Raw genomic sequence first — 15,982 nt, 5'->3', positions numbered from 1 at the left:
AGACGTTTTGGTCCTTAAGACAACTACCTTTTTTGGCCATTTTCAAAAATAAAAATGTCCACGTGAAAAACGCACAAAAGCAAGTTTTGTAGATGTACCCAACTACCTTGTCTGATCACAGCAGAGAAATCCCCATCTGCTGAGCAGTTTCGGGGATTCCTTCTGGCTCAGTTGATGGGGATTTCCTCTGCCAGAATTAGCTGGAGCCCTGCACCCCCTCCCCCTGATATCCCTGGATCCCCCCAACATCCCACCTACATCCCCCAACATTCCTGGACACCCCCTCACATCACCCAACACCACCCGACATCAGGCAACCCCCCCCCCACACACACACACACACATCAGGAAAAACCCCACACACACACATCACCCAACACTATCTGACATGAGGCAACACCCGCACACCTCTATATCACCCGACACCCCCATACTTTCCAATGCAAAATCGGCAGGAGGGAAGCCCACTCCCTCCTGCCCACAGTGCCATGTGCTGAGAATGATGGGCCTTCCCAATGTATCTTGGGATGCAGTGGGAGGGGCCTAAGGCCCTGATTGGCTCAAAATGACTCAAGTAATTAATTAGTTTTGTTAGTGCATGTGTGTGTTTGAATTAAAAATTGTGTCCTTAGAAAAAAGAATGAAGATGGTCTGGATCAACATTCAGCCGAATCAATGGCCTAAGTGATGGTATTACATCAGCCAGTAGACACCCCCCCCCCCCCAGCTTTGGGAAGCTGCTGCTAGCTCTACCTAGCCAGCAAAAGAAAAATGTAAAGAACAGGATGAAGATAAAAGAGCCTACTCCATAAAACCAGAATCCCTATTAAATCAGAATTTTTTTCTCAAATCAGACAGTTGAGCTCCCCTTTTTTCCCTGCATGAGGTATTCTCTATGGGGGGAGGGGTGGGATAGCAAATTCTGTTCTGAAAATTTATTGTATTTTACTCTTAGGAGTTGTCTTCCTGGTCTTCAGCTGATGAACTGGATACCTCAGGATCCCTAAGTCCTGTATCGGGCAGAAGCACACCGAGCAGGCAAAGAACGGTAATTCTATGTTCGAGAACCTTTGTCATATCCATTTTGTGAGTACTAGATCTTTACGGCAGCCATTGCAAGAGAACACAATGGTCCACAGCACTCTCATGTTAGAGACAAACAAGCACAAACCACTGACCTGGGAACAGCCCCCTGCAATGCCCACACCGCCCCGCATCTCCCTGCATGAACTCGGAAATAGAATAATATGCGTATTATTTAAATAGAACTGATTTTTTTTTCTTTACAGTTTGATTTTTTTTTTAAATTCTGTTTTCCTTAGTTCCTAAAACTATTGATTTCATTTGCACTCTTATTATTTGAATAACATCTGTTAAGTTCTGTCCTATTGAACTTTACAATCTTCTGAATTGATTTTGCTACATTCACTAGTCTACTGTAGTTGCTAGTGACAGAATGTAAAGGAACACTGGCTTTTCGCAGCCTAGAGCAAAAATAGCCAATCAGGAGATTCTGGAGAGTTTTACGTCTGCCAACATTTGTATTTTCATCCTCTAATTAACCACTATGTAACAGTACCAATTAAATCTATCTCAGGACGATAGCTTAATTGGAAAATGTAGTAATTGAAAAGTCTGGATAAAATTGTAATGGGCACCACTTTAATATTATTTCAGCATCTTCACATTTCAGTCTCATTTTTTTCCGGTTCATTTGTCTGCATGGTTGTATTTTTTTTAAATTGGTACAACTCATTTGTCATAAAACATCATGTATTGAATGCAGGCTGAATGAAATGTGCATTTGTTATATGTACCTGTTAAAAAATTAAAAAATATTAAAGGATTTATCATTTTAAATTGGCCTTAAGGGCTGCTGAGCAAATGCCGTTTTGACAACAGAAGCCTTGGAGGTTGGCTTATGTTGTATGAAATTGGTTGCAACATGGAGTGCCTGTAATTGCAAGTTTATTCCACAGTTTCAAGCATTCTTCTGTTCGGTCAAAAGCAAGGAGAAAAGCCAGTTTCCTTAATTCATGGGTACTGATCACCTCATTGATTTATTTTCCCTTTGCTGCACTTTTAATTTGATTTTTCATCAGTAGCTTGTCTTTATTTGCCTGGACTGAACATTCTTCTTTCTTTACCCCCTGTTCATTGCAAACAGCCACGGGGCAATTGTAGTCTCTCCCAGCCTGGACCCTCTGTCAGCAGTCCTCATAGCAGGTACCTTATTCTCCTGGTTTCCACGCTCTGTTCTAGAAGTGTAAGAGGATGAAGGAACTTGCCCATGATGCAGTTCTGCCTGCTTGCTTCCTGTGACCCAGTGACAGAGGAATCAAAGACCAAAATTGTATCTTTATCCTGCCAAGCAGGTTGGCAAAGTCAGGCAGTTAAATTACTAAAACAAAGAAAGAAACAATTTCATATGAAAGGTTGTGTTAGTTCAATGTTATGAGAGGGTTTTGGTACCCATGAGATGATGGTTCAGTAATTTAACTCCAAACTATATTTTTCTTGAAATGACCAAAATATATGCCCATGAGCTTCATATTCATGGAAAATACTTTCGTCATCCTCTTTACTTCTAGATTATAAAATAAGGTAGGCAGAAGGCCATACATTTCGAATTTTCAGAACACCCACCAATATGCACAAAAGTACGTTTGCTCTTATATATATTAAATCACTGCTTTGTCCTCCTGGTGGCTTTTTTTTCTCATGACTCTATAAGTAGATAGGATTTGGGATGATTTTCATAATTCTTCTTGCAGATTGGTGGCTCCATTTCTCTTTCTGCTATCACAGACCTCTTTTGCTAGATAACACACTAACCCTGAATTAACCACTAGAGGGCAGACTTGCAGCTAAAGCTATCTCTCCATTTCCTTTGCAAGCATTGTCATTTGTGCAACAAAGCAGCCCTGCTATTGCTTTCTCTGCCCTTGTTGCTCTGTTCACTCTTTCAAAGATCAGTTCATCACGTTCCTCATAAAAGAAAAAAAAAACCCAAAGGAATAGATGTATTGTTTGATAGAGCAATTCTAATTCCATCACTTTGAATTGCGGCCAGCGAGCTTGCTGCTCTGTATTGTGGGGGAAATTCAAGATGCAGCAATATTTGGGTGTCTTGCTGAAGCAATAAAAGGTTTAAGAATTCCAAGCCACTCTTCTACTTTACTGAGTTTATTGTGGACCCAGGCCAAAGTGTCTTGTCTAAACAGTCCCTGCTCACCTTGAAAATATATTCTCTTCTTTTACGCTTAAATATAGCAGTTCAAAGCTAAGAGTGGCCAGAAGTGACCTGCTGTCTGCATTGTCTCCATACCTTCTCTCACACCCCCTTGTAAAGCCTTGCGGACAAGCAGAAGAATTCATTTTCCAATGTAATGGGTGTTATTTATAAGGTTTTACAAGATTTTGCTCTAGGCAAACAACAGCAGAAGTAAATAACAATCTTAATTATATTCATACACTTAAAACAACCAAGTAGATAAGTAACAGTTAGTTTCAGCATGCAGTTAGAGGTGCTGACATAAATCCAAATGTTAAAAGTTATTCATTTTAGAAACTAGTTATTACAATCAACATCACCAGAAAACATTCAGGTAATATGTGATCCTTTAGTTTCCAGGACTGAGAATAGTGTTTACATTAGAGCCAGGACTAGCTGACCTCATGAATATGAGGTCAACCTTGAACTGGTCTGAGGTTTTGCATTAGGGGGATGGAGGAACTTCCATTTGAATTTGGGGGTCTGTAATCCTGTTTTCAGCCCAGGAGAGTTGAGATTTCAGTACAGTTATGAGCATCATTCAGAAACAGGACTTTCCAAGGCAGGCCTGAGAGGAATCCAGCCAGTGTGTATGTAATTGTGTCAAATTCATCTGTTGCTGCTTTTGAATGACTGCTCTTGTACTGCTTGTATGTAAACCGAGTGATGATTGCAAGACCCACTAACCGCTAAGTATGTATCGGCTTCTGTGAGCCTAACTGAATACTCAGCTGGCCGACTCTGAAACAAATCCGCACATGTGTTATGGCAGTGGAAGCAAAACATCTACGTGCCTTTCTCAGCTGAGCAAATACCTGGCCAGGCTTGTGTCCAATGTTAGTGGCGCTTCACAGCTCTCGGCTTTCCCTTAACAGCAGCAGTGCGGCGCCTTCAGATCACCTGGTGATTAACACATCCCCCTGCAGCTCAGCACAATATTCAATCTGTCAGGCAGACAAGCATGGAATACAAACGAGCATCTACTGAATGGGAAGTTTAATCAAATGCACAAGCTGGACAGGCTGTCACTATGTTCCTCAGTATATTTTAAAATGCCTCTGATCAGAGTACTATGTGTTTGATCTTGCACTGCATCAGTAAGCACCGACAGACTATAGTTTAAAAGCAGAAGGTAAAACGTAGGGACAATGTTTGCCATGTTTTGTTTTTAATCAAAACGTTTTCTAAATACAGTAAAACCTTGGTTTACGAGCATAATTCGTTCCGAAAACATGCTTGTAATCCAAAACACTCATATATCAAAGCGAATTTCCCCTTAAGAAATAATGGAAACTCAGACGATTTGTTCCACAACCCAAAAACTTTAATACAAAATACTATGCGTACTTGTATTGCAAGACCTCGTTCATTTAGAACAGTCACTACACTCCCGCAGCGTCAGAGAGAGAAGAACCATCAGCTCAGTTGTGTTGTGTGTATACTGTATGTACTTGTATTGCAAGACATTGTTTGTATATCAAGTTAAAATTTAATCAAATGTTTTGCTTGACTTGCAAAACACTTGCAAACCAAGTTACTTGCAATCCAATGTTTTACTGTAGTTTGGTAGAAGGAAATTCAAAGCTCACTAATTATGATATTTGTCTTATTTCCAGTGAATTCGACATATCTTATTGTCAGACTTGTATGAAGCTGTTGCGGAAGGTGACAGTATGGCCAAATTTGAGCCCTTCAGAGCAAAAGTGAGCCATGTTCTCCTTTTATGTGTATTTCAGCTATGCACTGATTCATATCCCTTTTGGCCTAAAAACTTAGAAGAGAAATCGGGCCAAGTCCATACCTATATGCGTACAGATAAAAGCCAATTCAAGTGTTCTTTTTACTGAAATGTGGACCTCAAAATTTAGATGGCCAATAGCTCTGGTTGTAACAAAGCGGACTTAGCCTGCTTTTGTTCTCGAGGGCTCCTAAGTTCCTCTGCCTTTTTACCATCAAAGGAACAGAGGGGTGGTGTGGTATACTTGAAACAGAAAAACATAAAAAAATACCTCAGATAAAGACCATGTAGTGTATCCAGCAGCAGAGAATCAAATAATTTTTTAAATGAATAATATCATTAAATATTTCATTATGTAATAGCATTTATAGGGAGGGAGTGATGATGTTTTTAGAAACTTATCCCCCTTTTACAAAGCCACACTAGTGAGTGCCGTGCAGCAAAAGCCCCAAAGCCTTTTAAATCTCTATAGGCTTCGGGACAGTTAATGCAGTGGTAGCCCCTAATGCGGCTTTGTAAAAGGGGGGAGGAGGGTTAATAAAGGAGTTCTTAGGGTTTTTTTTTGTTATTATTGGTCGCTTCGGGGGATAATCCAGTGGGGCATGTCAATGAAACTGGTATATTTTGGACTTGTTTGATCTCATATAATCAAGGGTGTTCAGACATAGCTTGCTTTCACAACACAAGTGGGGGCCATTTCCTATCTGGTGAGGGCCTGACTGTGGGAATAATTATGGACCCATTTATAGTGCTAATACAAATTGAAGGTAATTCTCTTAGGGAGCAGAGGTGCTGGGATCATGCCTGCTAAGCATGAACTCTATGGGCTAGATTCACTAACCTGCCCGAATCGGAACAATACGTTTCCAGTTCGGGCAGTTCTGACTGATTCACAAATCAATCATATTCAAATGGGGGCGATCGGAGGAACACCCCCATTTGCGAGCAGGGATCGCAAATGTGCGATCCCTGCTAATGCGCAGCCCCTGACAGTAGTGACAGGAGAAGCAGCCTCCTATCACTGCTGTCAGGGCTTGTAATTTTTTTTTTTTTTTAATCAGGCAGATATTTTGCGTGTTTTACACATGCAAAATATATTTTCGTTTAAAAAAAATAATACCCTCCCCCCTTCCCCGGAACTGCTTTCTCCCCGGGCCGGGCCCACCCGCTCCCCCCTACCTTTAAGAATCGTTGGGAGCAGGAGAGGTGCTCATTGCCTCCTGCTCCAGGCTTCCTCCGAGGCCGGCAGGATGACCGGGCAAGGCCCACCCCTTCCCCGTACCTTAATATTGTTGGGAGCAGGAGGGATTCTCAGTCCCTCCTGCTCCACGCCTCCTCTGCCGACGAGTGCGGCCATAGGCCATGCCTGGATGCATCATCTGATGCGCGGGGAAGGGCTTAAGGCCCTGATTAGCTGAGGCACCCTGGGTCGCTAGTAAGGGAGGGCAGGGGGGCAGATTGCCCTGGGCACCGGCTTGGAGGGGGCAGCGACACCTCTTCTCTCTGCTCCCTGCTCCTTTTCACTCCTCCCCCGCCGCATGCAGACCTTCAATTCCCCGCCACCGTAGCTCTAGCTCTTTCTGGCACATAAATTTTAGGAAAACCCATGGTCCACCCATTCTAATCCTCTGGCCTCCTTTCCAAATTGGTGCACTAGAACTGACGCGCCACACTTCATAGAATGTGCTTACGAAGTTGTGCTCATAACTTCTAATAAGTGCCACTTAGCATCAACTATGAGGTGTTATTTCCCAATTATCAGCACTGATTAGGCTTGCTAAATAATTAAGTTGTGCATGCCAATTAGCTATGTGCACCAATTTGCACGCAGAACTTAAGACACTGCATACAGAGTTTGGGGCTAAGTGTAAATTTGGGACAAGTTTCTAGAGTTAGGAGGATTATGTTTTCCTGGCTTTCCTAACATCTACCTCAGCAGGACAAAGGGTGAGCTGGTCAAACTAAGATGTGAACTCTGAATCCCAAATCTAAACAGATTTCCCTTATTGATATTTTAGACAGTAGAGTTGTCCTTTTAGTTGGCAGTGGCAAGTTTTAAGGTCAGATAAATAGTTTCTGCAGAAAAGTGCGTAGTAGGATAATTGGATGATGCATTGGACTTTTGTTCTAATGTGTTTACTCTAGACTCTGTGCTCCAGGGCTGTTTGAGTCAGATCCTGGTGCCATTGTCAGGTCACTCCTTTGTTTCCAAAGAATGCATGCATGTACAGCTCAGCAAGGGTAGTTTGGGGAGCAGGGGTATCAACCTAGGTCTACAGGATCTCATATGGGTTAACAAGAAGGTAAAACCAAACAAATCCAGGCTTTTGCATGAGCTGGCTAATGGTTTCTTGGCTTGACTCCAGAAATAATTATCTTGGTTACGATCTCTAAACGTTCCAGTACCATAAGATGTCACAAAGGAGATTATTCAGATTTCTTGCTGTTCCCAAATATAGAAACAAGAATTTGTGGGAGCACTTTTTCTACTTGTCTACATTGGGCAATTGTTTACTTTGTTCCACTTATCAAAGCCAAAATCTGCCAAGAATTATATATTATCTAATCTAATCTAATCTAATCCTTAGGTTTGTATATCGCATCATCTCCACGTTCGTAGAGCTCGACACGGTTTACAGTAGGAGAAATAGGAAGGAACTACAACAGAGGGTTAGAGGTAGAAGTGTGAAGAAAATTTAGAGGACTTGAGATGCTAAGAAGAATTCAATACATTTATACAATTAGAGGAGCATAATTAAAAATGTGCCTAAGTCTGAGGTTGGACGTTTTGTGTAAAACTTCCACAAACCCAGAAGGAAAAATGTCTATTTTCAAAGCTGCCAAACGTCTCTTTTATTTTTGAAAATGAGCAAGGTATAAATTTTGGTCCTTAGGACGTGTATCTTTTTTGCCCATTTTCAAAAATAAAAACATCCACACGAAAAACGTACAAAAGCAAGTTTTGTAGACGTACACACCAATAACCTTGTCTGATCGCAGCAGAAGGAATCCCCATCAGCTGAGCCAGTTGGGGGGGATCACTGGTGGCTCAGCAGAAGGGGATTCCCCCTGCCAGGATCAGCTGAGCCACGAAGCCCTACACCCCTCTCCCTGACATCCCCAACATCCCCCTGATATCCCATACCTCCCCCTCACATCCTGACATCCCCCACATCCCCCTTTATATCTCCCTGATATTCCATACATCCCCCCTCACATCCCGATATCCCCCTGATATCTCGTTCCTCCCCTGACATTACATTACATTACATTAGTGACTTCTATTCCGCCTGTACCTTGCAGTTCTAGGCGGATTACAACAGAAGAAAACTGGACATTTCCAAGAAAAATTACACACTAGAGGCTGGTTACATAGTTGAGTCTTAGAGGAGAGGTTACAAGAAAGGTAGCGAGCAGAGGAGAAATAACAATATAAGTAGAAATCAGGAGAGAACTGGCCGGATATAGAATTATAACAATTTAGGGGCTGGTTTCGTAGTTGAAACTTTGAGGAGAAAATGCAAGATGAGTATCAATTTGAGGGGGAGTTATTTTGAAGGGGGGGGAAGGACATGGGGAGAATTAGGATAGCTGGATGTGTTTTTTGAATAGCCAGGTTTTGATTTCCTTTTGGAATGATTTGTAGTCGCTTGTTGCTGTCAGCAAGTTAGTGATGGAGGGGTCTAGTTTTGCTGCCTGCATCGCTAGTAGGTTGTCATACATCTTCATGCGTTGAGTACCTTTGAGTGGGGGTAGGAAAATGGGGTCGGAGTTCTCCTTTGTCTTATTGTAAGGTTCCAGTTTAGGCAATTGTTTAGGTAGGTGAGGGCTGTACCGTTTATTGCTTTGAATAATAGACAGTATAATTTGAATTGAAGTTGTGCTTGTATAGGTAGCCAATGTGAGTCTAGGTAGGCATCGGTGATGTGGTCAAATTTTCCAAGTGAATAGATTAGTCTGAGGGCTGTGTTCTGTAGAATCTGTAATTGTTTTATCAAGTTTGTGGGGCATGGTAGATAGAGGATAGTTCACTAGACCTAGGACTAGGGATTGGACTATGAGCCTATATTGCTCTTTGTCAAAGAATTTTCTTATTTTTCGTAGATTGCACATAGTTAAAAATGCTTTTTGGGTGGTCTTGCTGATTTGGATCTGCATTGTACATCATCTATCTATCGTCACTCCTAGGAATTTGAGCGCGGACTTTATCGGGTATTTGGTGGCATTTATTTCTAATTCTGTTATGGATGGAGTTTTGTCCTTTTCAAGCAATAGAAAGTTCGTTTTGTCCGGGTTCAGCTTCAATTTGTGGTCTATCATCCATTTTTCCACTACTTCTAGTGTTTTTTTCAGATTGTCTGTTGAAGTGGGATCTGGAGCGTTGAAGGGGAGGAGTATGGTTATGTCATCTGCGTAGCTGAATGATATTACGTCTAGGTTTTCTAGAGTGGTACCAAGGGAGGATATGAAGAGGTTGAAGAGCATGGGCAACAGTGGTGACCCTTGTGGTACTCCGCAGGTGTTGGACCAGGGTCTGATTTAAGATCATTTGTCTTTACTCTGTATGTTCTTGATTTAAGGAATCCTTGGAACCAGTTGTAAACCCCTCCTGAAATCCCTATGGCTTCTAGTATCTGAAGTAGTATGGTGTGGTCTACCAGGTCAAAAGCTGCAGAGAGATCGAGTTAAATTATCAGCATCCTTCTTCCTTTGCTAAGGTGCTGTCGGGCTGTGTCTAATAGAGACACAAGTAGTGTCTCTGTACTATGGTTGGTTCTGAACCCTTATTGTGAGGGGTGAAGTAGGTTATGTCTTCTAGGTAGTTGGTGAGATATTGAGCAACTAGACCTTCTATTAGTTTAATGTATAATGGTATTGAGGCAATGGGTCTATAGTTTGAGGGGCTATCTATTGGACCTTTATGATCTTTTAATATTGGGGTGATTATGATCTCTCCTAGGTCTTGTGGGAATTGACCTTCCATGAGTGTGGTTTGTATCCATTGCATGAGGCTGGCTCTAAATTTGGGGAAGGCGTTTGTTAGTAGGTAGGAGGGATAGTTGTTCAGGTCGCATGATGATTGGCTGTATTTTTTGTAGAGTCGGCTCATGTCAGTCCATTGTACTAATGGGAAGTTGGTCCAGGTCCTGTCCGCTGCGATAGCTTCTCCTGTTGTAGTGTTTATTATTATCTCGTCAAGGTGGATTTGTTGTGTTGTTGAAGGTAGACCTGATTGTAGTGATCTTGCTTTTATAATGGTCTGCTAGTTGGGTGGCTGTTGGTGGGTGGTTTCCTTTTCCGGCTAGGAGTGGCTTGGTGTCATTGCTTTTTACTAGTTTGAAAAGTTTTTTTGTGTCTGGGGCTTCTAAGCCAACTAGTTTGGAGTAGTAAGCTTTTCGTTTTTCCTTAAGTTTGATCTTGTATTGTTTAATTAGGCTTCTCCATTATACTTTGGTGTGTTCTTGGTTCTTTTTTTTCCAGATTCTTTCGAGCTGTCTGCAGTGCCTTTTTAGTTAGAGAAGTTCGGTGTCGAACTATTTGTCAGACGTCCTGAAGATTCTATGTTTTGATTTTTCTGAAGCAAGCTCATTCAGGATGGTTTGGCTTAAGGTACGCTAATGGCAGATGAATTCTTTAGGGTCAGTAGAGACGATTGCGAGGTCAGCTTGGTCCCAGAATATGGTTGGTTCGATTTTTTTGCGGGTTTTGAAGGATGTTTTTTGAGGTTCGGGTTTATTATTGCTTTGAGCCCAATTGATGTTGAAGGTATATTTGTAATGGACTGATCAGAGGGAGGGGTGCAAGGCCCCATTGGAGATGTGGATATCTGGTGTATGGGGGTGTTGGGTCATATATTCAGCAATATCTAGTTGGTGACCTTTTTTGTGTGTGGGATTTGGTAGGAAAGTGCTTTGAGGTATGAGAGAATTCCATCAACTTGTTTGGAGGTGTGGTTTTCAAGGTGGAGGTTTATGTCTCCAAGGAGTAGGTTATGTGCTGAGGTTAAGGAGTTCTGGAAGATGAAGTTTTCGAGTTCGTGTTTTGTGGTGTTCCATTTTCCTGGTGATATGTAGCAGAGTAGGCAGGTCATGGTGCCTTTGAGTGAGTCATCGGATAGTTGGCAGGCTAGGAGGTCCAAGTGGGGGGTGGAGTATTTGTCTGACTTTTATGTTTAGGTTGTTTTTTACTAGGATGGCTAGTCCTCCCCCACGCTTTTTTCTCGGCATACTATCTCTAGTTTGTATTCCCTAGGACAGAATTCAGTTATGCAGGGGTCTGAGTTGGAGGTTAGCCAGGTTTCGGCTAGGAACAGACAGCCTATCTGATCTTTAACTATCCAGTCCTTTATTAAGTCAGCCTTTGGGCCAATCGATCTTATGTTCATGTATGCGCAGGCAATTGAGGTGTACTTTGTGTGAGGATTGAAGATACATTTTGGGTGGAGGAGGTTTCTTGGTGGTGGAAAGGGTTTGTGGACTGTCGTATTTGGCTTGGGCGGTGGTCTTTTTCCCCACAAGGGAATTTTGTGTGTGGCTATTTGGCAGTCTATCAGGTTTCTGGGAGAGTGAAGTTTCCTGGATGTTTGGTCATGTCTGTGGGTTGCTTTCACGATTGGAATTGGGTGTATGTGATAACCTGCTGTTTTCCAGTTTGTTAAGAGCAGGGAGAGTATTAAGAGGACAAGCATAAGTTTAGTTGAGTGGGTTGCCATTGTGTTTTTGGGTGAGGGAGGAGTTCTGTTTCAACCTGAGAACTGGTCACGAGGTAGAGGCTGCGGGAGGGCTGGTGCTGTAATTAGACTGGTGATTAAAATTATCTGAGGTGCCTTGATATAGGAAGAAGAAAAGGTTAAGTTGTGGGGGAGTTGGTGGACTGTTGGGTCTGGTAGAGTTGTGGTCGGAAGAGGCTTTTAGCGAGGGGTCTGGGAGGGGAGGAGGCGGCTCCCTTCCTCTCAACCTTGCTGGGGGGACTGTGGTTGTGCTCTTTTGAGGGTTTGTTGCAGGGCTAGAGAGTTGGTAGGATTAGGGCCTGTTGTGGCTTCTTGCAGAGGTGTATTGGGAGGGGGGAAGAGAAGGAAGGTGGCTCCTTACCTCCAACCCTGATGGACTGGAGCTACAGCAATGCTCTCTTATGGGCTCCTTGCGGAACTGGTGAGTTGGCTGCTGGAGTGGTGAGTGTTTCAGCGTAAGTTGTCTCTTCGCACTGTCGCTTCGCAAAGGCGCGTGCTAAGCTAACATTCCTGGGCCCCTCTCCCACATCCTCCATACCTTTGGAGAGCAAACGGCAGGAGGGAAGCTCACTCCCTCCTGCCTACAGGGCCATGTGCAGCAATGACGGGGCTTCCCCCTTCCAATTCATCTTGGGATGCATTGGAAGAGGCCAAAATCCCTGATTGGCTCCATGTCTCAGCTGATCCTGGCAGGGGGAATCCCCATCAGCTGAGCAGCCAGGAATCCCCCGAAACCGGCTTATCTGATGGGGACTCTTTCTGTTGCAATCAGCTGATGGGAAGCCTATAGGTTTTTATTTTATTTTTTTCGCTCTTTAGGTGGTAGGAGGGGGTCATTACCACTGGGGAAGTAAGGGGGGGTCATGCCATAAATTCTCCAGTGGTCTTCTTGTCAGTTTGGGCACCTCTGTGGAACTTAAACACAATGCAAACAAGTCTAACAGCCGGCATCTACGTTCCCTCTAGGAAAGTTTTGATTATGGCTGTGGTACATCCAGATTGAATCCTACCTGATTCCTGCCCATAACACACCTCCCAAAACACCCCTTTGCTCTCTGGATGTCTAGAAAGCTGGTTTTAATTATCAGGACTTGGACATCTCTGCTATTAGGATGTCCAAGTGCTGACTTAAGCTGGTTTCTGGACGTTTTAAACTTTTAATTATGAACCCCTTAGTAAAAACATAAATGCAAAATATGGAAATTTAAATTAATGATACAACTTAACAAAAGTCAAAGAACAGATACCATATGTACCATATTTTTTGCTCCATAAGACACACTTTTTTCCCACCCAAAAGTGGGTGGAAATCTTGATGCGTCTTATGTAGCGAAGGTACAACAAAATGTAACCCCCCCATACCGTTTGAAAACACCCCTCCCACCGCCGCACCTTTTTAAAATACCCCACCTGCTGCAACGCCACACACCCGCTGCACCTTTGTTAAACACCCCCCTTGCACGCCCACTGCGGCTGCACCTTTTAAAACCTTTTTTAAAAAAGCCGCCCGCTGTCCATGGCAACTTGATGCAAATAACCTGGTGGTCCAGCTTAATCTCTCCCTCACTAGCTGTCTCCTCCTATTTCCCAGCCAGTGACGTGAAGGTCAGGAGCATAGCTTTCTGCACTCCCGCTGCGCTGCTTTCTGAATGGCTACAATCAGTTCTCATGGGACTCGCAAGAACTGATCGCAGCCATTCAGAAAGCAGCGTGGGCCAAAGCGGGAGCGCGGAAAGCTTTGCTCCTGACCTCCGTGCTGCTGGCTGGGAAATAATTGAAGACAGCTATCCAGGGAAGAAGGGATTTTAAAAGGTACCGGGGGGTGGGATGATGTTTAAAATACCAGGACAGCCATCTAGGGAGGGAGGGAGGGAGGGAGGGATTTTAAAAGGTACCGAGGATGGGGGGATGTCTAAAATACCAGGATAGCCATCTAGGGAGGGTGGTTATTTTAAAATGTATGGGGGGAGGTACGTAGGGGGTTGGGGGGATGATTTAAGGTACTGGGGGGTATGTGGTGGGTATGGGGGATGATATAGGGTACATGAGGGGTATGGGGCCTGTCTGTCTGTCACTAGGCCTGCCTGCCACTAGGCCAGTCTGCCTGTCACTAGGCCAGTCTGCCTGTCACTAGGCCAGCATGCCTGCCACTAAGCCACCAGGCCAGTCTGCCTGTCAATAGTCCAGCCTACCTATCACTAGGCCTGCCTGCCTGCCTGCCACTAGGCCTGCCTGCCTGTCCTGTGCCGTGTCCCTGCCTACCACTAGACCACCAGAGAGGGGACAGGGTACAGAGCCTGACAGGGAGGGGGGACAGGGAGCAGAGCCTGACAAGGAGTATGGGGTTGGGTACAGAGCCTGGCAGGGAGAATTTGGTTCAGAATGTTTTTTTTCTTGTTTTCTTCCTCTAAATCTAGGGTGTGTCTTATGGTTAGGTGTGTCTTATGGAGTGAAAAATACGGTACACCTCAGTGGTAGGTACATATTGAGTAAGTCAAGACAGAAGGTCTTTATTGAAATTTTGTTTTATATTTTTATATGTTTTATTTTGTATTTAATTTCTTCCTTTTTAAAAATATATTAAGCTATACAATTTTATTTTTTACATGATCATGTTTCTATACGGTGATTTGACTTAAAATATACCTACCACTATTAGTGTACAGGTAGCATCTAGGGCCTGATACTATATATAGTGCCATAACAATATAAGAATAGCCTTACTGGGTCAGACCAATAGTACATGAAGCGTAGTGCAGCCCCACTTTAAACACGTGGGCTCGCACTGCAGGGAAGAGGCAGAGAGCAGAAGAGTCGGGGCAGCAGAGATCAGTCTGGGCGGCAGAGAGCAGGGGGAGTTTGGTGCGGCAAGGCTGAAAGTCGGGGCTGAAAAGCAGGAGAAGGGCAGAGAGCAGGGCGGCAATGGAGTTGGAGAGTGGGAAACGACATTTGCGACTTGGCCCTGGCAGTTGCTTCTTCGGTTGATCGGCCAGCCCAGTCGGTTCGCAAAATTTGTTTTGTGAATCCCGTCCCTGCCTACTTTGCATGCCGTTCACCTCATTTGCATGCGTGAATGGGCAGAGATGTAAGCGAATCTGGCCGGAGTAAAATCAGGTCGCAAACCAATCGGTACACGATCGGTTTGCTTTGTGAATCTAGCCCACAGTAATGCACCTTGAAGAAAATTGAAGTTTTATCACGCTATTTATGTTTCACTAAAAAATAAGTTCTAAAAAGCTCTAAAAAGAAATTAAAAAAAAAAAATTAAACCCAGGGGCCCATGACTGGAGTATGGAGCTGTAAAATTACGCTGACCGTTCAGGCCATGATAGGACTACGCGTACGCTCCAAATCTGAGGCCTTTCCTAGCGATAAAAAAGATAAGAAAGAGTAAAAGTAAATAAAGCAAAAAGCTAGATATTTGATGCATCTCTCATATTAAGTGGTATATAGGTTATATATGAGTATAGTGTATTTTGACCACTTGGGCTTATAATATTTAGTTATAACCTTATCAAGCCAGGTGTGGCTCAGAAGAGCAGCTGTATCCATACACTGTGAAATGTAAAATTTGTCTATTGTCTTATGACAACGTTAACATCAGTGGTTGTTCAGAAAGAGCCTTTTAAGTGTGTGGACTATGTACATTTTCAAAACCAGCAACCTGCACAGAAGGTAATTAAGCACTGCATGTTCCCTTTGTTCCCCTCTCAGCCCATTAACTCCCTGTGTTGGCAATCCGTGACAGTATAAGCCCCAATTTAATATAACCTTCACGGAAAGCTCTGATGCTGTTAAATGTGCCATATCCTTTCTGTGCATTTTAAAATGTGTCTTTAATAAATCATATAAAGGAAGAATAAGCCACTTTCCATTCTAACATCGAAACACTAACTCAGAGAAATATGTGCAGCCTTTCCTGTGAGGTCTCTTCCAATTGTGCAAAGCAGGATTGTGGAGGCAGTCAGAAGCAATTTTTGGGTTGTTGGAGTCGATGAAAATGTGCCGACTCCAACTCCTAATAGAATTAAATTGTATGTCATGCAAATTGTATGTCTTGCAAATTTCTTATTATCTGTGAAATAAGAAATTTAAGCATTATCCCCCCTCCCTTTTACTAAAAGACGATAGCAGTTATTAGCGCAGGAGCTGCGCTGAATGCTCCATGCTGCTCCTGACGCTCATAGGAACTCTATGAACGTCGGGAGCAACGCAGAGCATTCAGCGTGGCTCCCTAAGC

General features: G+C 43.3%; 1 protein-coding gene across 2 annotated transcripts in view; it reads left to right on the top strand.

Moving 5' to 3' along the window:
* Nucleotides 1–15,982, top strand: part of SYNE1 (spectrin repeat containing nuclear envelope protein 1) — a 994,076-nt gene that overhangs the window by 966,664 nt on the left and 11,430 nt on the right. For both annotated transcript variants that reach the window (XM_033936910.1, XM_033936909.1), the window contains 2 exons: nucleotides 956–1,048; nucleotides 2,168–2,226. In XM_033936910.1, the coding sequence (XP_033792801.1) occupies nucleotides 956–1,048; nucleotides 2,168–2,226 (152 nt within the window). The remainder of the gene's footprint in view (nucleotides 1–955; nucleotides 1,049–2,167; nucleotides 2,227–15,982) is intronic.

The sequence above is a fragment of the Geotrypetes seraphini genome, chromosome 3 (assembly GCF_902459505.1).
Source record: "Geotrypetes seraphini chromosome 3, aGeoSer1.1, whole genome shotgun sequence".
Taxonomy (NCBI): Eukaryota; Metazoa; Chordata; class Amphibia; order Gymnophiona; family Dermophiidae; genus Geotrypetes; species Geotrypetes seraphini.
This window is presented reverse-complemented; position numbering and strand designations above follow the sequence as displayed.